Here is a 23,174-nt window from a genome sequence, read left to right on the forward strand (position 1 = left end):
TATCCTCTGGTAATAAAGACTAAATATTAATACTTTCCTGAAGTCCATTTATAGAAACAAACAAACAAACAAAAAACTAAAATAATTTGGGAAATACCCTAAGAAAAATACTCAGTTAGATGTGCCTGGGTGGCTCAGTCAGTTAAGGAGCTGCCTTCCACTCAGGTCATGATCTCAGAGTCCTGAGCTCCTTGCTCAGCAGGGAGCCTGCTTCTCCTCTGCCTGCCTCTCCCCCTGCTTGTGCTTGCACTGAGTCAAATAAACAAATAAAATATTTTTAAAAAGAGAGAGAAAAATACTCAGTTCCTTTAGTCACCAATATGGAAGGCCTAAAAAGAACTGTATTTTTAAATATTTGAACAGCACCTTAGGAATGCAATAAATAAATAATAACAATAAAAGAAGTTTATCATAATATTTACCACTGGGGGAGAACTGTGCTATGCATTTTTCAATGCCTTATCTCCAATATTCTCTAGTACCATATCCTCACTTCATAGATGAAGAAAATGGGGCAAAGAACAATAAAAGAATTTGACAGGGTCACAATCTGTATGTGGTGCAGTAAAGATTTGAATCTGTAAGGCCTAATTCCCAGAGCCTGGACCCTTCAACCCTGCATTATGTTCTGTCTCATCTGAGCTCCAAACTAGTTTACTGATTGTGTTTCTCCCGTGTCTTGTCTGTGTGTCCATTCAAATCCTCAAGGAAAAAGGAAACGGCCTCATGTCAACCATAGTGCCCAGAGAAAGGGCTGAATAAATTCCGGGATGAGTGAGCAAAAGACCAAGTAAACCACCTTGCCATCCTGAAGCTACAAGGGTCAGTAACCATGTTAAAAGTGAAATTCTGAAATGGGGTGCCCCATCCATAGTACGTTTAACTCCTTAAGAAGGGAACCAACAGGGTAGGCAAAAAAAACCCAAAACAAACAAACAAACAAACAAAAAAAACCCCACAACACACACACACATAAAACAGAAAACAAAAACACCTGGTTCCTTGAAAGCTTGACAAGTTTTATGTGTCCATTCACATATCTATACTACTTCTTTGCTAAATGGATACAGCTAGGGAGTGAACAAGCATGCAGGTTAGATCAAAACAAAACGAGTTTACCTTTTCCAGGGCAATAACCTCTCCCCGCCCCCCCACCCCCAACAGCTTTGGGACCGCCTTCTCTACCAGGCTCTAAAACCTCAACGTCTTCTGCAGGTTAAGAAGGCACAGCGCTATAGGGCAGGGGACTGCTCTGGCCTCTCTCAGCTGTGCATTAACCAACTACACCCAGACAACAGTTAACATCCCCTAGACTGTCAGCTGAAGGGGGGTCTGCAAAGAACAGAAGGTCCTGCTTTTACTAGGAAGGGTGATCAGAAAATGCTGGGAGGTACCCCAAACTCAAGTAGTTTTGCCTTTTTCCAAGTTTGGATTTTTTTTTCTTCATTTTTCCAAGTTTGGGGTGGTTTTTTTTTGTTTGTTTGTTTTTTTCTTCTTCTCAAACATCGTACCTGTGTTCTGAATGGAGACCCGGCGGGATCTGGTTCGGCGACACATCTCTCTCTAATTTCCTGAGATGGAGTTTATTTCTGTCGGGGAAGACGAGAGGCGCAAGGACTGGGCGCACGATCAGACCGCGGAGACGCGCGGGGGTAGACCGGGTCCTGGAGCCCCTGGGCCGCGTCTCCCCGCGCGGCCTCGGGCGGCGCGCGCGCGTTGGGGGAAAGGGGCGGAGGACGGCGGCGGGGGCGGGGGCGCGCACACCCGGCAGGGGCGCGCGCTGGCCGGCGGGCGGGGGCCGCGTGGGGCGGCGGCGGCGGGCCCGGCCCCCCCACCCCGAGAGGACCTCGCGCGCCGGGCTTTCTCCTTCCGGCGCGCAGCCGCCACATCCCGGGCCGGGCTGGCCGCGGCGCGGAGGCCGCCGGTGGCGGCGCCCAGGCCTCCGGGCGGCGGGGCGGGCCTCCCGCGCTCCCGGGACGCCAGGACCCCGCGCGCTTCGCCCCGGGGCCCGCGAGGTCCGGGCTGAGCTTCGCCGCCAGCGGCGCGGAAGGGCCAGAGGACCCCGGCGAGCTCGGGCTCCGCAGTGGGTGAGCTCTGGAACTGGCGGGTGTGGGTTTCGTAGACCCCGGGGCCCCGGCCCCCACCCCATCCCGGGTGGATGGGAAAACGGGGCGAACCGGCGTTTCTTTGTGAGCACCATCCCTGTGTGTTTTGGTGACTTGAGCACCTCTCTAGTCGGTGGGATTAATGAGAAGAACCTCCATCACGTTAATTATGCAGTAAGGCGGCGTCCTTGTTGCGGGGTGGTGTGACCGGTGAAATGATTGATACTTGGTTATCTGTAATTTACTTCTTTCATTTTTGGCTGAGAATTTGCATTTGTGATTGGGTGCAGCGAGGAAGAAAATGTTCCCCTTGGGTGCAAGGAACATGCAGAGAGAGAGAGAGAGAGGGCAGGGAAGAAGGAACGTGTGCACCCTTTCCTAAGTGCACTGTTAAGTATGTCTTTGGTGGGTGACAGGGCAAAGGATGGTTGGAAATGCTTGTTTCCTGCCAGATAGCCTGCAGAGTGCCCTCAGCCCTGATTTTGACAGTCGAGAGGCTGGTCAGAAGTTGGAGGTTCAAGTATAAATTTCTGCACTTCTGGCTGGGAAGATGAACCAGGTTTTCCAAAAGCTGTCGTTTTTGTTTTCCAAGTCTCTGAAGGCAGGAAAGGGCCGGGCAGTGAATAGAAAGCAGTGCAGCCAGGTTCTGTCTGGTTAGCTAAGGGGGAGGACTGTCATAAAGGGCTTTTTTGTCTGAAACACCCAGAGAGTCTGGGGCTTTGGGCCATGAAGAGTTGGGTATTGGTCAGTTTCAACTGCCAGGATGAGAAATGTCTCAGACATTCTTAAAATTAGGCAGCTCAGTTTAGGTCCCCTTGCTGATCTCCAGTACCTATTCACTCTGAAATTTTCAGGGTCGGGGTGAAAAAGAAAAGATACAAGGAGAGAAAATAGTCTTCTCTCTTTTCTACCATTGTAATGATGAATCCATCTTGGCTCAAAATTGGAATTTCAAGATGGAAAGAAAAATCTTTCCATCTTTGCTCTTGACCCCAAAGAAGAGAATCTCAAAGAAATACCTGAGAGAAAAATCCTTTCCTTGCCCAAGATGAAAACTGGAAGGTTTGCAAAATTGAACAAAGGAGAGAATGAATCAGGCAATCTCCTAGGCAGTTTGCAGGTATATTCAGATCAGTATTCAAATGCTTGAGGTTAGACAATAAAAAGGTGGGAGAGAGCCAGAATAGAAACGTGAGAGGGATGAATTCAGGACCTTCAAGACGTCAGAAATGAAGTCTTTTCTTCTGATACAGGTCTGGAAGAATCTGAATGTTGAGTACATAAAGCTTAATCTTTCCATCTGCATAACATGAAATTGCTTTTAGTTTTAACACTGAGCTCTTCAGAGTAAAAGGAAACACAGCTAGACTATGCTACATGTATCCCAGGCAGTTTGGGCTATATTATGTGTTAAATGAGTTGTATGTTTATTTTGTCAGCCGGCTCTATTAAATCTGTAATCTCTCTAATTCCACAAGTTCGGCTTGTTTCCAGTTATTCATTCATGTTGTGTCATTTGGCTAGAATTTGCCATGGTGTTAAAGCCTAAAGAAATTCAAAATCCAGAGAACATCTTGCTTTGAAAGATTTCATCATCCCATCATCCTGTACAGGAATTCTTTACCCAATGTCAAACATATTTGATTCTTTTTGCTACAAAACTTATTTCATTTTTCCTTTGAAGTTACAGGGAACAGTCTTTTAAACACATATCTCTTTTGGCACTTTTAGAATATTTATTCATTTGCCAGGAATTCCAGGTATAACCCACCTCTGTAAGAGACCTGTTGTGCAAAATGCACTTGAATAATCAAAGTGGTTAACTATTTCCCAAGTGTAAACCAAGTTGTACTAAGTAGGTCAATCTTACCACTTCTAATGGTGCTTATTTTTTTTTTTAATTTTCTTGTACAGTGACAGGAGGAACCAGGAATCTCAGGCAAAGCAAATACTGCAAGCAAATGTGGATCCCAGGCCTCAGAAGGTATGTGAAGGAGAATGTGAGCTCACTAGTTATTTGAGATTCATGTCATTTACTGATCTCATTGCCTCTTACTTATAAGGAGATTTTATGAAATTTAAAATTCTTAAATAGGAGTGTGTACACTTATACGTAGAAATGTTTTCTTAAATATAATAGTACAAGCATCCTCCCAGGCTGGGGATTAGGTGTCTTTGGTTTGCTAAGAGCAGTGCCTGACATTTAGATAACCCCAGGAAGTTTATTATTGTTCATTATTGTTACTCATGAGAATCTGTCTTTTTTTTTTTTTTTAAGATTTTATTTATTCATTTGAGAGAGAGAGCAGAAAGAGAGACAGAGAACATGACGGGGGCGGGGGGCAGAAGGAGAGGGACAAGGAGACTCCCCACTGAGCGTGGATCCTGACACAAGGCCCCTGAGATCATGACCTGAGCTGAAGGCAGAGGCTCAACCAACTGAGCCACCCAGGCACTCCCATGAGAATGTGTCTTAACCTCAGATACATCCTTCAGCTGGACAGAGTAAGGAGTGTGTTTCCATGCTGATAACTAAGGATCAGTTTTTCTAAGACAGTAAGTTGTAATGATTATGACCAAGTAGACGAAGTTCCTGAACTTAGATTGAAGAAACCCTATGAATTTAAAAATCACCACGAGTGTCGTGGCACTTTACATATTTTATAAATTCACATGAAGTGTTTTATCACGTTGTAATTTAGTAATTTTATTGATTAGATGGTAACATTTTAGTTCAAAATCCAAAGATATGGAAGGTTTGATTGTAGAATGTCTCTGGTTGCTTTAGCCCTTAACTACCGAGTTTCCCTTCTTGTTAATCCCCCACCCCAGGGCTACCAACTCCTCGTGCATTACCAGGCTTTTTTTGTGAGGTTTCCTTTAGTGCCTGGCTGTATTTTGAATGAATGTTAAAAGCGGAACACCAGACACGTGGTCCTTTCCCTGGGTTATGTATGTGTGGGGGTCGGAGATCCAGGAGTTTCCAGCTCAGTAAAGGACCCTTGATAGGATTCTTTGTCTGGGCTACTCAGCATGAGGGTCACTGTCTCCTTGCTGCTTTTGGGACCCTGGGACACAGACCAAGCTGCTGCATGATTTCCCTCACTCTGTTCTGTCTCTTCTCAAGATTCCCCTTAACCGTGGCCCTTCTCACTTTGTGTAATCTTATATATTAACACCTCTGTTTATTGCCCTGTCTGCCTCTATAGAAGTACCATGAGAGCAGAGCGTATATATGTTGCCATATCCCCAGGGCCTAGAACAACTCCTAGCTTAAAGTGGGCACTAGGTCAATAATGCTGAATGAATGACAGACATTTGGAGAAAAGCTATTTAAACAGTTAAATGAGCTTATTTACCACAGAACTTTGCAGAACCTTTAATAAGTGAGTATGCATAGCAAAAGTAGAACAAGGCAGGTGGAAGTCAAGCTCTTCAGCAAAAACCCAAAAAGGTTTTGTGCTTTTTGGAGGACAGCTCAAACACAAGGAAAAGCCACTGCCAGAAATATTATTGGCAGCTGACCAAAGTGGATTTACAAGCATCTTTTTGAAAATGTAGAGCAGAGAGAATTTGCACCAGAAGATGGTAATAATACCAAACCCATTGTTAGTCATTACAAACATGTAAAATGTGTGCTGTCTTTTAGTTTAGAGGACAAAAAAAAAAAAAAAAGATTGAGATTTCTGGTAGGTTCAGCTATGTTTTTGCTTCCCTAACCCTGCTTTCCCCGTAAGAAGGGAAACCACCTTAACTATCATTTCTAACTTGTGGGTTTTCTAAGAGTCCAGCCCTCTGGCTTGGTTTCAGAACCTGACATCTCCAAGTGAAAAATCTCATTTAATGACTGGAAATAGGAAAGCTCGGAAGACGGTATGCTGACTCCTGGGGGCCCCAGGGGCTCAGTTCAGGGCAGCACACCGTGACCAACCGGGGGCCTGGGGCACACTCAGGTTTGCCACCATTAGCTGCAAGAGGCAACTTGGGAGTTGTCTTGGCTCCTTGAACAAAGGAGAGTTAATTACAGAAAATGTCAAGCTTTTTAAAGGCCATTTGTCACTGGGCTGCAGGGAGAGCAGTGGCCCTTGGCAGAGCCATGTTGGAAGGACTGTTCATTTCAGGCCCTAGTCTCTCTGCACACAGAAATCATGAGCCTTGAGGGTGTCATCTTTGTACAGGAGGCAAACCCCGTGGAGAATTGGTATATTCAGGCAAACAATGCAGTTAGTGGGGTGGGTTTAGAGGGGCTGGGCCTAAGGGAATTTGGAATGCCTTTCATTTTGTTCAAATATATAGGGCAAATTATTATGATTTTTCCAAGGTCAGACCAAATCCTAATTCTACAGAATCTAGTTACCTATAGGTAGGAGGGCTAGAAAGAAGAGTAAGTAGGAACGGTGATGGAGGTCTTTGATTCTAATTAAACCTTCCTAAGCTGTTTATCATAGCATCAATGGACGCTCCTTGACCTATATTCTTTTGCTACTAGTTTTCATTCTTATAAAGGAAGGAGGTGGAAAGAGAATGGTTCCTATGTCAGAAGGCCTAGAATCTGCATTTTAAAGGGCTGGGGGCTTGGACCAGCAGTTCTCAGCCCTGGCTGCTCCTTAGAATCCTGTGCAGAGCTTATAAAACAAGCCCTGGATCCATCTCCAGCAATATGTGTTGTCTTGGGTTCAGTGTTCTTGGGGCCCAGCACATTGCTGTATTTTTTTTAAAGCTCCCCAGGTGATTCTAATATACACCCAGGGCTGGAACCACTGGCCTACACATAAAGTTAGCCACTGTTAGGTAGATACCTAGGTTCAGAGTACATGAATTTATAAAGCCAAAGCATGCTATGGCTAACTGGAACCCCTAGTCCTCAGGATTTGTGAAAACCCAACCTGTCAGATATTGTGGATCTTACAAGTTTACATGCTAATTTTTAGAGACCTTGATGGAGGTAATGATGATGATGATGATTGTGGCGGTGGTGGTGGTCGTCATCGTCTAGGAGGTTGGGTCTAGGTGGTGATGTGGAACACTTAGCTATGTTAGAACACTCTTGCTGCACTAACGGAAATGATGTTGAGGCTGGGGAATGGCCAAGTGCATAGTGCTTTACATTTTTGTGCTGTCGGAAAAATACTTCCAAAATTTAAATCAGAATTATGAAACTACTACCGCTCTTCTCACAGAAAGCTCTTCACTGGCTTTCCATTGCTCACGAGGTAAAACTAAATTCCATAAATGCTCTATAGGAATCAGTGTTCTCTGACTAGAGCTGCTTTGGCTAATCTCTAACGTTGACCTGGAAACTCCAGCCACTGGGGATTTCTTTGGTTACTCAAGGGCCCCTGACTTTTCCTGCCCAACACCCAGGCCTCCATTCCCTGTTGGTCCCCTGGTTTGGGTACCTCCTTACATAACTGCTATCCCTGACCTCTCCACCAGGTTCTGTCCTTTCATGCCTCTCATAGAGCCATGTGTCCACCTCACACCACTTCTGGGATAGACTCTTTGATGCATGTGGGTTCTCTCTGTTAGACGGCAGGCTCTGTAAGGACATAAACTGCATATGTGTTTGGTTTGGAACAGGTCGTATCCCTGGCACCTATTTTGTGCAGTGGATGAATATACCTTTTCGTGATGAATTTGGCAAATAATTATTTTTTTAATTGTGTCCTTAAAAATATATGCAGATATACATCTACTTGTGTTTTGGGCCATATGTTATGAACTATAGTGATACTGGGCCTAAGAGGAGGGGTACTTGAGAGGGACCAGTCTTACTGGTTCTGGTTGGGGCACATAGTACATGACTCCGTGAACAAGTACTGGTTTATCTAAATTTTGGCTTCAGCAGCTTTTTTCTCTTAAGTCTGTGTGTAATTTGTGAATTTTTTCACTATAGACCATGATGGGGGAAAGGTAGGCACTTAAAAATAGTGCATCTCTCCACCCCAGGCTTTTTTCGCCCAGCAGGAGCCTCCTAAAAAGCACCCAGGGCCTGAGTCAACATGCTTTCCCAGCTTCTGCAGCTGGCCCTGCCTTTCTCTCTGCAGGGAAGACCATCTTCCAAACCCCTGCTGCTGCTTCTGTTAGAGGACTTGAGTCTGACAAAGTGAAAAGCCCTTATGGAGGAGTAGGTCTGGGGTGCAAGGAGATTAGAGCCAGGTGGGGGCAGAGAGGGGCTCCAACCTTCTTTTCTTAACACTTCCTTTCCTTTAAAAAAAAAACCACTCAAGTAAGTACAGCAAAACTATTGAGCCAAGAATCTGTTTTTGTTACAGTAGTCTCTGCACTTTATGTTTTAAATGTTAGATCATTTTTCTTTCTTTTTTTTTTTAAGATTTTATTTGTTTTATTTGACAGACAGAGATCACAAGTAGGCAGAGAGGCAGGCAGAGAGAGAGGAGGAAGCAGGCTCCCCGCTGAGCAGAGAGCCCGATGCGGGGCTTGATCCCAGGACCCTAAGATCGTGACCCGAGCCGAAGGCAGAGGCTTAACCCACTGAGCCACCCAGGCACCCCTGATGTTAGATCATTTTTAAAAGCTAAATAAAAACTAATGAAGACAGGGGTGCCTGGGTGGCTCAGTTGGTTAAACAGCTGCCTTTGGCTCAGGTCATACTCCTGGAGATCAAGCCGGAAATCGGGCTCCCTGCTCAGTGGGGAGTCTGCTTCTCCCTCTGCCTCTCACCTTGCTTGTATTCTCCCTCTCTTTCCCTCTCTCTCAAATAAATAAAATCTTAAAAAAAAAAAATAATGAAGACAGAGATGTATTTACTAAATATTCAGATACATGTTGATTTTGTCACTTAACCACATTTTCTCCCAGCTAGGAAAGTATTTACCATCCTTTCCCACACTTTACTAAGTGGTAAGGAAACTGCAGTTGGTAGTGATCAGGTAGGAAAAATAACAGCAGGAATAAAATACCAGGGGACATGTATATGAGTGGCATCTTTTATATTTTATTAGTTTCTACTATGAAGTGGAAACTTGTTTGTTGCAAACTTTTTTTTAATATGTAAGTGTGCAAAGCAAAAGATACCTGCTTTCATTGTCTCAAGATTTTATTCTGTGCATTACATGCGTGTATGTATTTGAATATGTATTTAATCACATACATTCACAAATATAACTTTTACAGAGAGGATCATACGTCCAATTTTGCAAGTTGCCCTTTTCGTTTGTGGATATAAGTTGACATTTTGGATCTCTGTAATTGGCTTGCCCTTCAGCACATGGTTTTATTTAAAATTTAAAAAAAATTTTTTTGGACTCCAGTGAGATTTCTTAACCACCCCTCCAGTCAGTATATTTCAGTTGTATATCTGTTCAAATGCATGTTAAGTGCTGTGGTTTATAAAATGTAATTTTATTTCCAAGTAATACTGAAGTCCTAGTAGCTTTTAATTGTTTTCTAGTCTCAGATAATAGGTATTAAATATATAACTACTTTCATGTGGATACTGGAGAAATATTTTGAGGTTGTTGAAATTGGGGGCCTCATCCTTTAAAGGATGGGAACTCTCAGATAGAAGGTTGGAAAAGGTGCCTTCAGAAGTACCTTTCAGCTCTCCTGAGTTTTCCTAATAAGTTTCTAGGTGGATACAGGCATTCAGCAAATAATGGTTGTTGTTTTAATGAGTTCCGGGCACTATTTTAGTCCTTGGTGTACTCGGGGGCATTTAACATTCTGGGGGGTTGGTGAGGGCGCAGATGGTGAACAAGTGAAAACAGGCTGTGGTAGGTACAGTGCAGGATGTGAAACTAGGTAGGGTGATGGAGAGAGGCTTTGGGGGTTCCAAAAGAGTGGGCGGTAGAGAGAGCTGCATCTTCCTGTGCTGTGCAGGGGTGGGCCCTGCTTACTTCCCATTTACAGAAGCCTGCTGGTCAGCAGAGAGTGCTCCCTCCCTTTCACAGTGACCACTCTCAGGCAACAGGGCACAGAGTCATTATCAGACCTCTGTCTAGTCTGGGCAACCCTACCCAAGACACTGGTCAGGGCCTGTGACTTTATAGTCCTCTTGTCAAGAGAACATTTTTTGGCAGGGGCTAGGGCTTATGCACGTGATCCTTTCCACATCTGCTGCCCTTATCAGGGGCCCCAGGTGTCTTGGGCTGTCCCTGCCCTGTCCAGGTGGGCTGTGACAGGGATGAAAGGGAGCTGGGGGCCCTTGCAGACCTCCCTTCTCCTGACTCGGTGCAGCGGCCAGGCACAGAGCAGGAAAGGGCACTCTAGATGTCCTAGTTCAGTAGGGGTTTACTTGAATTCACTTTCAAAGTTGAATGTGTTTGAAGTAAAATTCCCTATCAGAAAGAAGACATTTGCTTGATGGATTGTGAGTTGTAGAGGAGGTACTTGGGCAGGCTCTCTTTCATGGGGGCCTCACAACACACTGGTAGGTAGGTATACAGTGGTTTTTTCCTTACAGATGTGAAAATTGGGCAGATTTTCTGGGAGAAGAGAATTAGACCCTCCTCACCCCCAACCCCAGGTCTGGGTGAAAGAGTAAAGCATTCCTGGCTTGAAATTAAAATCTAAGCCTTAGGAAGGCAGGCATGGCCTCAGCATGATGCAGGTCTTACATCTCAGCGAGCCCAGATGTAGAAATCCTATCCCTGAGCTGCTTGGCTTCCTGAAGAGCAGATGATATGACCCTTCGTTTTCATGTAAGTCTGTTTGTTCATGGTCTCCCTACTTTTATGTAGAGGTGAGCTCAGTGGGCACACTCAGATCCCTTCAGAGGACTAGTTCCCACTGGAAAGATTAGATTCTTTTTTTTTTTTTTTAAAGATTTTATTTATTTACTTGAGAGAGAGAGGGAGAGAGAGAATGAGAGGGGGAGAAGGTCAGGGGGAGAAGCAGACTCCCCATGGAGCTGGGAGCCCGATGCGGGACTCGATCCTGGGACTCCAGGATCATGACCTAAGCCGAAGGCAGTCGCTTAACCAACTGAGCCACCCAGGTGCCCCTGGAAAGATTAGATTCTTAAGCCATAAATACCTCCCAGGTGCCGGCTTGATGCCCAGGAGGGTGCTCAAGGGCCGGATGTCTAGGTCTGAGCAGAGCAGGGCACCGTGAGCCAGCAGTGCCAGGAGGCTCTCTTGCTCTGCAGAGTAAGTGGGTGTGAGGGAGGCAGCCTCAGGTGGCTCCCCTCATCTGCATTCGCTGGTCCACAGCACTTCTTGTAACAAAGCATGGGTTGCAAGCCCCAGGCCACTCAGCGCCCAGAGTGTTCCTCAGCCTCTAAGGCTTCCCGAAAACTGGTACAAGGGAACAGTGCTCCTGTGTTCTGGTCGCCTACCTCCTGCCTGGTACTTGCCTCCTTTCTCTTTTTTCCCACTCCAGTCCACAGTGGCTCCTTTACCCCCCTGCCCTTCTGTTAGAAAAAGCCTGCATTTGGGGTTTCTCGATGGAGTGCTCCCACTGTGACCCATAGGGATGGACCCCTCTGAGTATCACTGTCTTATAGGGAAAGGACTTCAGTGCCCTGTGCTGCCGGGCACAGTCTGTGCCTCACTTGTCTCTGGAAGAGAAGAATTAGGAACCTGAGTCCCCTGGGATGAGTCTGGCTTTCTTTTCCCCTCTTCTTGGGGCAAACTACACTGTCACATTCATTTCTCGCCACTACACTTAGAAGGCTGTTTGCAGATCAAATTGGAAAGTCAGAGAGCGTCAGTTTCTGTTCACTGGAGCACAGATACAGGCCATTTAATCCTCACAACCACCCTAGAAGGAGGAGGGCCTTGTCTCAGAGGTGGGAAATCAAGGCTTAGGGAGGTTAAGTGACTTTCTGAGTCACAGAGCTGGTGAGTGGTGGGGCCCTCTAGGCACTCTCCTTTGTGCCCTGATGCCTCAGAGGAGCAGGACTGAGGGAGGAAGGGAGACTCAACTCAGGCAGGCTGGCCTCAGGCAGCTAGATAGGGGTGGGCATGCCCTGTGTTGGGCACTACAGCCGGAGAGAATCTGGGACTCCCAGTAAAATTTGAAACTTAAGAGAGACAACAAGTCACTCTTTAAAGTGTAAGTATACCCCATAAATATTTGGGACATACTTCTACTAAGACATTATTCACAGTAGTCCCCCCCTTATCTGCGATTTCACTCTCCATAGTTTCAGTTACCTGTGGTCAGCCACAGTCTGGAAGCAGATGATCCTCCTTCTGATGAATGGTCAGAAGGTCAGTAGTAGTAGCCTAACGCTACGTCACTGTGCCCACGTCCTTCCCCTCACTGCCTCTCATCTCATAAGCAGTTTACCACCTCACATCATCACAGGAAGAAAGTACAGTACAGTAAGATATTTAGAGAGAGTCCACATTCATGTTACTTTCTTTATGGTATATTGATGTAATTATTCTGTTTTATTATTAGTTATCATTGTTAAAATCTTACTGTGCCTAATTTATAAATTAAACTTTCCCATAGGCATGTATGTATAGGAAAAAAAAAACAGAATATACAGGGTTCGGTACTATTCTGCAGTTTCAGGCATCCACTGGGGGTCTTGGAAAGTATCCCCACTGGATAAAGGGAAGCTACTGTATTTATCTGACATTCAAAGCTAACCAGTATCCTACATTTTTATGCAGTTAATCTGGCAACCCTGTTTGCAGACCCCAGGAAACACTCTGGGTCTAATGTGTGGCACATGAGGGTGCCCGGGTGGCTCCTAAACCACCCGGTAAATGTACAGGCAGCATCTCAGGTGGTAAGCTCCCCATTACAGGATATATTCAAGTCTAGGTGGATAACCACTTGGTGGAAGGAATTCAGGTTTCAGATGCCTGGTTCCAGTGAGATTCTAGGAGGTAAATATTGTTGAGACAAGGAGGAGAGTTGCTTGCCTGGGTCCCCACTGCGCTCTGTCCCATCTAGCATTCAGAAGCTTTCTGAAATCATATGTCATCAGCACCTCGTTGAGAGGACCAGTTCTCCCTGCTGCCCAGGAGTGATGGGTGGCCTCAGTTGGCTAGTGGAAACCAGTCCAGCCCAGCATGGTCTCTTTAAGTGGTTTGGTTTGGCTTGAAGAAGCACTGTGTTAAAGGTGAAATGAAACACTTTTTTTTTGTCTCTCTTGCCGAGAATTGACTGTGACTTCCCGGCTCTTTGTGTGTCTCCTGCAGCATGACCTGCTGAGGATTGGCATGCCCTGCCTCACTCCCGGGCAGTGACAGCATGAAAAACACCCACCCCCAGGGTTCTGCGCAGACTCTTGCAGGCAAGTGAATGGAGACAGAGATGCTCCGGTGTTGATTTTCACTGTTGTAGAGATTCTGGGTGTGGCTACATCTATCTTGTCAGCATGTCAGGATTTTACACAAGGCCTGCTTGTAATTATCTCAGTATGGCTTCTGCCCTCTGCAAATTGCCGCAGCAAAGGTCCAACCCTTGGCAGACTCCTGCCCTCCTGCTTCCAGGTGCTGGCTATTGCTGGGTACTAAGAGTATGCTTTGATGTTAGCTTGGGCCAGAAAGGAGTTCCGAGGCAAATTTGCAAAAGCAAAATCTTATCATGTATTCCAAAAATAAACAGAAATGGCTCCTTTCCACTAGAGTGTTTTAAATTTGCTTGAATTATCAGATCGATGGCTTCATATTATTAAGAATAAAATTTAAATACTCAGTCAAAATACCCCTGTATCAATAGAAAAATTTTTTCGAATATTTGTACTGAAGCTGTTAACTAAAGTCACCTGTTCTTTTTATTACTTTTTGTTTAATTGATTTATTTATAAGTACCAGGGTCATCTCACTTTTGTTTTCCAGGAAGAATTACTGAATGGCTGACATTTGACAACATGCACCACCAGTGGCTTCTGTTGGCCGCATGCTTTTGGGTGATTTTCATGTTCATGGTGGCTAGCAAATTTATCACATTGACCTTTAAAGACCCTGATGGTAGGTATGCTTCCTCATGGAATGGATTTCAGCTAATCCAGACAATGCTGTGGTATTGTTCCTGGCTACAGGCACAGATGACCTTTGTCACAGAATCGAAAGAACATTAATGCCAAAAGTGACCTCGAAGGTCATGGTGTCCAAATCCTTCATGTTACAGAGATGCAGAAGAGGAGGTGGAAAAGGACAAAAGTGTCTTCCCTGCATCTCCCCTGGGGGTGGGAGGTGCTTTCTCTGTGGGCTTCTTTAGTGGCCTCTTCCCTGCAGTACCATTTGCCAGGTCATCTCCTGGGCCACAGGCTTGGGACTTTGCCCTGCTCAGTGTCATCATGAGATGCTGCCGTGATTGACCAGCATCCCCATGTTCTAGCTGGTGCTGCATGCTGGTGGTCACATGGTTGAAAGTCACCTTCGCTTCACGAGGAGGTGATTTAAATATTGTGTCTGGTAGTCTTTGAGGTAACTCCCCTTGACTTGATGATGTAGGTGGTCAGATGAAGACATCCAAAGAGCAAACCCAGGTTCAGAAGAACTTACTTTAGTTTATGCCCTTGACCTTTGCTTACCTTGGCATTAGTGGTTTTTTCCCTACAAAATGGACATGTTCTGACAGCCCCAAGACTGACCTGAGTACAGTGAGGCTCTCTGATCTGTGCGGTTGCGGGTGTACCTGAGGAGATGCTCCTGCCACCCCAAGGTGACTCCTTCCACGGCAGAGTGAGGCAAGGCAAACAGGAGATGTTGAAAAGACTCATGAGCAGCTTCAGGCTAGCCTGACCACCTCTGCCTAGTAGGGAGGATGCTTGTGGACGTGGGTGTGCACAGCATCTTCACTCTGTACAATCCTTCACACATCCTCCTGTGGGCGGTGGCCCTTAGGAAGGGGGGATCAGGAGAGTATCCATCCATTCCAGCCATTTTCCCTGCTTTCTCCCAGCAGCTGCACGAATGGTGCCCTCTGAGTGGCCCTCAGGCTCTGGGCTCCAGTGCAGCCCAGAGAGCTCCCTTCTGTGCTGACAAGGCTGCCCAGCGCCCCACCCATCCTGCTCCCATTCATTCTCTTTCTCTCTCCCTCTCTCATGCTGTTTGTAGAGGAACAACAGGGCTGGAAGGCAGTTGTGTAGGCCAAAGAGGAAGGCCCTAAAATTAATCACAAGAGGTGGTTCTCACCTCTAGGGTTTCCACTCAGTAACTCAGCCTCTTTATTCTCAGGCCTGACAGGTATATCCCCCACCTTCCAGGAGCTCTTGGGAGAACTTGAGAGGTTTTCACAGCCTTGGAACGGGTATGTCAACTGCAGGTATAGGGGGTGGCCAGGAGGATCACAGAGCATTGTGGGTAATCACAGATAATGATGGCTTCCACTAGGGACCTGGGCCTTTGTTAGAACAGCAGGCACCAGATCTGTGGGGTTCGTTGGACTCAGAGACCATGATCTTAGCTTGACCATTTAGATGTTTCTTCAGATGCTTCAGTCCAGTTCCACTTACCTCTGATGGAGATACCCTCATTAAGAGAGCAGTGGTTCTCATCCCCAGGGCACTTTAGAACTATCTGCAGGACTTCGTAAACCTTTCTCTCCTGGCTCAACCAGACACCAAGTGAGTTGGAATCTCTAGGAGTGCAGCTCTAGAGAACCGCAAATGTAGAAAGAGCTGCAGCTGCCGTCACTATGAATTTGTTGTTACCACAAGTCCACATGTTTTACTCGTGATTCCCTTAAATGTCACCTCCTGGTAAGGAAGGCACTTCAGAGGCAAGTCATGAGGTCATATTGTTTATGGTTTACTTTGTTTTAAAAACTAGGAGTATAGGTATTGTATTTAATGAGACTTCCACCAAAAATAACTAAGTGAGATGTGTGCCTTTGAATTACAATGTTTTCTGGCAGAACTGCCTCTGAAGAGCATGTCATTCCTCAGTGGTATCTGAGAAGCGACATGTCATTCTGCTAGGATGTGGCAAGTTTTATGCTGACCACTTTCAGGAAAGTGTAGAAGCTCTAGAGGGTTTTGTGATGTGTGGAACAAACAGTTAAAGGGGTAGAAGGTAAAACCTACAGGGAAGGATGAAAAGCTTCAGGATTTTAAAGCTGGAGGAAAGATCTGTGGTCGTCTTGGGTGCTGTTCACCAAGTAGTTCTTGTGCCCTTGGATGTTCAATGTGGAGCTGTGGTTAGTGAATGGGAGCACAGTGATGCAGACAGCTTCTGGTGGGAACCCTTGAGCCAGTGCACACTTGCCCCACTGCCCCCTCCCACCTCCAGGAAGCAGGGGGACTACCAGGGAGGACAGTGTCAGCCCCATACTGTGCAGGAAACTTAAGAGTGAGAACCCTTTGTTGTCAGGCCCTAAACATTACCCAGCCTTTCTTGAGCACACAAAACTTACCTAATTGTCCCTAAGTTCCTGGTGGGGATCATGAAGATGGATGTTCACTGGCTGAGTTCTAAATGAAGGAAATGAGCTTGCATGCAGGGTGTCTTGCCAGTCTGAGCAGGGATGGAGCACCCATGAGAAGTGAAACACACAGTCTCCGAGGAGGTCATCCGAGAGGGCATCTCCTGCCCCTCTAGGGCTGTGGTTTCGGGGGGTACAGCCACTTAGCCTTAGGGGGCCCCCTTTGTCCAGGGAGGCATTTAAGCCCCCTGGTGGACCTGGGAGTTATACAGGAAACTGAAAGATGTTTGTAAACATGTGTCTGGAAGAGATTTTTCTCAGGTGCTGGGATTTATTTCGCTCATGTTCATAGTGTTTTGGTTTTGGAATCAAAAGCCCAAGGTGAAGTGTCATCACAAAGAAGAGACTGACAACACAGCAGTCTCCTAAATGGTGAAGTTCCATTTCCTGTAAAGCAGATGGCAGATCTTGGTCTCAGCTTCAGGGAGCCGATTGTAACTCCGGTGTCTGTGGGGCTGCTCCTTGCATCTCTGACCTCTGGGAAGCAGGGCTCTCTTCCAGTCTGTTGCTGTGCATGTGTGTTTTCTTCTCACCGACCTGTTCCTCCTGATTTCCCTGCCACTTAAACTGATAGGAAGAGATTTGTTTTGAAATGCTGTTTAAATTTAGCCTTGCTTACCTTTTTTTTATTTTTTATTTTTACGTAGTGTTACGGTCTATCTTCAGCTCAGCAGTGAAGCCACAGAATTATTTGTAGCAACGACTCACCCTTGCTTAACAAACCTCAGTGTCATGTCATATAACACCATTGGGTGTTATAACTAGACTGTATCACAGGGAAATAAAGCCCATTCAGTGATGGGAATTTGATGGCATGGTATGGTGAGACTAGAAATTAAAAACGACATCCGGTTGTGAATCTGGTATGTATGTGTAGACACTGATTTTTCTTCTCAGTGCAGTTCAGCTTCCTCGTCCAATCTTTTGCCTCCACTCAGCCCCTCATTTTGGCTGTAAGCTACTTAAGGGCAGAGCCCATACCTTGAATGTCTTTGCCTGACTTCTGCCAAGCGTGTGATGGGGAGGTGACTGACACTGGGGGCCTGATGCAGGGTAGTCGGGGAGATTCGCAGATGTGTTCACTTCTAAAGGAACAAGGTGGTGCATCACTTGGCAAATGTAAAGACATTTTATAGAACACTGTAAATATAACGATGAGTGTAACAAAGTGATCTGAAACGTTGAGGACACCTGGCCATAACTACAGGCTGAGAATCCTTGATCCTGGAGCTGGAGGCTTGCTCCTAAGGGGTCAGGGTAGGGAAAGAGACTGCTCTTCGATCATAGCAGGGGTAACAGAATCGGCTGAAAAGAAATGGTTGTCAGCAGAACAACAGAAACAAGCAAAACCAAATGTAAACCGTGTTACCACTTTTACTTGAAGCTACTTGAATGAGGACCCGGGGAGGGGGGAAGCAAAGGTCAAGAAGTTCAAAATCATAAAAACAATAAAAATTAGTGGGTGACTGGCTGGTGTGTGTCATGTTGGAAGATGAGATGTTCCACGGCTGCCAAAGCCTGTTCTCTGTGCTTCTGAGTACTGGAAACAGGTTGGTTCAGAAATTCATTGATAAGTCAGCTGTTTAGAATTCAAGATACATTGTCCCATCTAAAATGTTATTAAGGAAGGTTAGGATTCTGCAAAACCCATTCAGGCCTGGGGCAGAGCTAAGCATTGCAGTGCTCGTCTTAGAAGACACTGTCAGAACACAAAGTGACCAGACAAGCTTAGAATGTGAATTTTCTCGTTAGCATGTGAGTGCTCAAAGATGACAAGGTTACAGAGGAGGAGAATGGGTAGAGGGTAGTCTCTTGGAGTCCTTAGAGTGCATTCAGGAGCTCTGAGGGCTGAGGGTGCTGATGCTTTTTCTATTTCATACCGCAGATAGGTCTCTCTGACCTCGTCGCAGCTCCCACGTACAGCTTTGGCTGGGATGGTGTTTTGAATCACACATAAAATAGACCATAGATTTTAGTGGCATTGCTAAAGGTGTGTGGCAAATGTTTATATTGGAGTCCGATAACCCAAAGGTATTTAATGAGCAGGGAGATGGGATTATTATTGTTGTCAGATACTTGGAAGACGTCTTTACCCTCCCTTAGCGGGGAGGACACCAGGCCATGGTGTGTACTTATAGCATGCAGCTGGGGCCTAGGGGAGGTGTAGCAGCCCAACCTGTGCAGGTGGAGGGCTGCAGGCCAGCATGTGTTCATGACCAAGAGGAGGAGGTTTTGATTGTTTTTTAAATGAAATAAATGTGCCTTTGTTCATGCTCTGTTACGCTGGTTTTTTATGCTTTCTTTTGCTACCTACTTTTTCTAATTATGTTTTTAGACATTACAGAATTTTGAAAGTAAATGTTTCTTTGGTTGTAGAGATCTGAAAATTATCTTCAAATTCTACCCAAGTGTTTTTCCCAAAGCAATTTTTTGTAAATTATTACTCTGGACTAGAATTTTATAAGATTGGTCTGATCTCATCTTACTTTGCATGAATTTTTAAACTAATGTGTAAATACTAACTTGACTGCTAACTTGGGTTTCTGGGGGTTTTTAGGGTTTTTTTTTTAAGATTTTTATGAGAGAGAGAGAGAGAAAAGTGGGGAGGGACAGAGGAAGAGAATCTCAAGCACAGAGCCCAACTGGAGGCTCCATCTCACAACTCAGATCGTGACCTGAGCCAGAACCAAGAGTCGGTCACTTAACCGACTGAGCCACCCAGGCACCCCTAACTTGGTTTTTTAAAATTACACCTTTAATTTTGAGATCACTGTAGAGTCATACGCAGTTGTGAGAATGCAGAATCCTATGTACCCTTTACTCACGTTACCCCAGCAGTAACATGTTCCAGAACTGTAGTGCAGAGTTGGAATCACAGTATTGACATTGATACAGTCAAATGCAGAACATCTATCTCCATCACCACAAGGAGCCCTGGGTTGCCTTTTTTTTTTTTTTTTAAGATTTATTTATTTATTTGAGAGCAAGAGAGCATGAGGAGGGAGGCAGAGAGAGGCAGGAACAGACTCCCTCTGAGCAGTGAGCCCCATGCGGGACCTGATCCCAGGACCATGGGACATGACCCAAGCCAACTGCAGACACCCAGCCAAATGAGCCACCCAGGTGCCCTATAGCCATACCTACCTACCTCTTCCTGTTTCCATCCCCTGGCCCCTACCCGCCTTGGAAACAACTAGTCTAGTCTCTCCCTAATATATTTTTTAAGAATGTTATATACAGGGGCACCTGGGTGGCTCAGTGGGTTAAAGCCTCTGACTTTGGCTTGGGTCGTGATCTCGGGGTCCTGGGATCGAGCCCCATATCGGGCTCTCTGCTCAGCAGGGAGCCTGTTTCCCTCTCTCTCTGCCTGCCTCTCTGCCTACTTGTGATTTGTCTGTCAAATAAATAAATAAAATCTTAAAAAAAAAAGAATGTAATATACAGTATATGACCTTTTGGCCTTGGCTCTGTTTATTCAACATAATTTCCTGAAGAGTCATCCGACTATTACTGTGTGTCTCGATACTTTGTCCCTTTTTATTGCTGAGTAGTAGTTCATCATATGGATGTCCCACTGTTGTTTATCCATTCACCTGGTGAAGGACATCTGGGTTTTTTTTTTTCCAGTTTGGGGCTATTACAAATGAAGTTGCTATAAACATTTGTTTATAGGTTTTTATGTGGATGTAAGTCCTCATTTTTCTGGGATAAGTGCCCAGGAATGCAATTACTAAGTCATAGGGCAGTTAAACGCTTAGTTGTTGTTGTTTTTTTTAAGATTTTACTTATTTATTTGACAGAGAGAGACACAGTGAGAAAGAGAACACAAGCAGGGGAAGTAGGAGAGGAAGAAGCAGGCTTCCCATGGAGCAGGGAGCCTGATGCGGGGCTCGATCCCAGGACCCTGGGATTACTACCCAAGCCAAAGGCAGACTCTTAAGGTCTGAGCCACCCAGGCACCCCTAAATGCTTAGTTTTTAAAGAAACTACCAAACTTTTCTAGAGCGCCTATTCCATTGTAGATTTCCACCAGCCATGTAAGTTCTTCAGTTTCTCTGCATCCTCATTAGCATTTGGGGTTTTCGCTATGTTTTATTTTAGCCATTTTGATAGGTGTGTAGTGGTATCTCATTGTGGTTTTCATTTGTATTTGCCTGATGACTAATGACATTGAATATCTCTTCATGTTTTATTTGTCATCTGTAGATCCTCATTGGTAAAATGTCAGTCCATGTCTTACCCATTTTCTTGTTTTTTTTTATTATTATTTTTAAAGATTTTATTTATTTATTTGACACAGAGAGAGAGATCACAAGTAGGCAGAGAGGCAGGCAGAGAGAGAGGGGGGAAGCAGGCTCCCTGCTGAGCATAGAGCCCGATGTGGAGCTTGATCCCAGGACCTTGGGATCATGACCCGAGCTAAAGGCAGAGGCTTTAACCCACTGAGCCACCCAGGTGCCCCTTTATTTTTTTTATTATGTTAGTCACCATACAGTACATCACTAGTTTTTGATGTAGTGTTCCATGATTCATTGTTTGCTTATAACACCCATTGCTCCATGCAATAGGTACCCTCCTTTGTACCCGTCACCAGGCTAACCCATCCCCCAAACCCCCTCCTCTCTAAAACCCTCAGTTTGTTTCCTGGAGTCCGTGGTCTCTCATGATTCGTCTCCCCCTCTGATTCCCGCCCCCCCCTTCATTTTTCCTTTCCTTCTCTTAATGTTCTCCATGCTATTCTTTATCTTCCACAAATAAGCGAAACCATAAGATAATTGACTTTCTCTATTTGACTTATTTCACTTAGCTTAATCTCCAGTTCCATCCATGTTGATGCAAAAGTTGGGTATTCATCCTTTCTGATGACTGAGTAGTAGTCCATTGTGTATATGGATCACATCTTCTTTATCCATTCATCTGTTGAAGGGCATCTTGTCTCTTTCCACAGTTTAGTGATTGTGGCCATTGCTGCTATGAACATTGGAGTGTTCACTACATCTGTATCTTTGGGGTAAATACCCAGTAGTGCAATTACTGGGTCATAGAATAGCTCTATTTTTAACTTCTTGAGGAACCTCCACGCTGTTTTCCAAAGTGGCTGCACCAACTTGGATTCCCAACAACAGTGTGAGAGGGTCTAATTAGATTGTTTGTTTTCTGTAGGGTTTGAGAATTCTTTATATATTCTAGGTATGAGACCTTTGTCAGATACTTCATTTGCAATATTTTCCCCCAGCATGTAGCTTGTCTTTCCGTCCTCTTCATAGAGTCTTTTGCAGAGTATAAGTTTTAGATTTTGACGAGAGCCCAGAAAAGGTGGAAGTCTTTTCCAGAGATTTTCTCCTATGTTTTAAAAAAGTTTTATTACATTGAAGTGCTGATCCATTTTGAGTTTGTTCTTAAATAAAGTGTGAGGTCAAGTAAAGGTTCTTTTTTTCTATAGATGTCTAGTTACTGGAGCACCATTTGTTGAAAGGATTCTCCTCCACTGAACTGATTTGGCACCTTTGTCAAATGTCTGTCGGGCATATTTGTGTGGGCCTATTTCTGGGGCCTTTGTTCTGTCCTGCTGATCTGTGTGTCTGTTCCTCCATGAGAAGACGCTTTAACCTCTCTGTCTCTTAGCATACAGCGCCAAACAGGAGTTCCTGTTCCTGACAGCTGTGCCAGATGCGGGGAAGTTGCCCGGAGTGAAGCACTTTCCTGAAGAACTGAAGGTGGGCACAGCAAGGCAGAGGGCGCTGTCCTCTGTGACGTGGTCAGCGTTGGGGGAGGCGCAGGGTTGCTGCTTCCTAAGTGAGCTGTGGTGGCCCCTTCTCACCCCCTATGGCCCCAGTGGGTATTCCCATCATATGGAACTAGCCTCCCCTCTGTCTATGCTCACATCAGCTGGTGTCCTCTGACTGTCACATTCTCCTGCTGTGGAGTTGTGCCTTGTGTCACTTTGGCACATTTCTGCTCATCTTTTTAGCTTCTCTTAGGAGGTGGCATGGTCACATCTATTTTTATGTTCCTCACAGCGCTTTGTACATCATGGATCCTCTGTAAATGTTGATTGTGTTGAATCCCTGACCAGCAGAGAAGGAGCCTTGCGGGGGAATGGAGGATGTTGGGCTAGGTCAGGAGAAAACCAAGGGAGTGGGGAAAGGTCTGTGACCCAGAATCATGGACTTTTCAAATTAGAAGGGTTCTTGGACAGAAGAGCAGCCAGTCTCACCTCTGGATGGCATGGATGAGAGAACAGAGTTTAGGGAAAAGGCTAATCATTCCAAATTGTGTGGGACTTAGTGGCAGGGCCCAAGGCTGCTGACTTTTACCCAGGGCGCACCTTCCTTGGTATTCTGACTCTTTCTCCTCACTCTCCTTTTTCACAAAAATTCCTAATCGTTCCCCAGCCAAGATGGGGAGCACACTCTTGAGATTCCCCTCTCGCTCACTACCCCCCATTCTGGGTCTGGAAAGTTTGGGTTGCAGGTATGTCTAAAGGAATGAAATGGGTAGATCAAGCTATAAGACAATTTACCAGCCCAGCATTAAGCTACAGAGAAAGAGATAGTTCCTGTCCTTGATTTGCAGGGTAAGGACAACAGATTAGAACCCAACAAAGTCTAGTGAGTGTGCATGTGGTCAGAGTGACATGCTGTTGGAGTTTATAGGTTGCAAGTCACTGATTGGTGGGTTAAGTCTGCAGAATTCTGTGAAGCAGGCCTGGAATGT

At 45.4% G+C, this 23,174-nt stretch overlaps 1 protein-coding gene and 1 long non-coding RNA gene across 2 annotated transcripts in view; one reads left to right on the forward strand and one right to left on the reverse strand.

The window, feature by feature from the left end:
- Positions 1–1,700, reverse strand: part of LOC308349936 — a 36,550-nt gene extending 34,850 nt beyond the window's left edge. The window contains exon 1 of the long non-coding RNA XR_013967499.1: positions 1,512–1,700. This is a non-coding gene — a long non-coding RNA (uncharacterized lncRNA). The remainder of the gene's footprint in view (positions 1–1,511) is intronic.
- A 163-nt stretch (positions 1,701–1,863) lies between these two features.
- Positions 1,864–23,174, forward strand: part of CHST10 (carbohydrate sulfotransferase 10) — a 31,741-nt gene continuing 10,430 nt past the window's right edge. Inside the window, exons 1-5 of the mRNA XM_080814301.1 lie at positions 1,864–2,087; positions 4,020–4,089; positions 13,226–13,320; positions 13,868–13,999; positions 22,083–22,174. Of these exons, the coding sequence (XP_080670427.1) occupies positions 13,278–13,320; positions 13,868–13,999; positions 22,083–22,174 (267 nt within the window). The 5' untranslated portion in view covers positions 1,864–2,087; positions 4,020–4,089; positions 13,226–13,277. The remainder of the gene's footprint in view (positions 2,088–4,019; positions 4,090–13,225; positions 13,321–13,867; positions 14,000–22,082; positions 22,175–23,174) is intronic.

This window comes from Martes martes (genome assembly GCF_963455335.1).
Source record: "Martes martes genome assembly, chromosome: 9".
NCBI lineage: Eukaryota > Metazoa > Chordata > Mammalia > Carnivora > Mustelidae > Martes > Martes martes.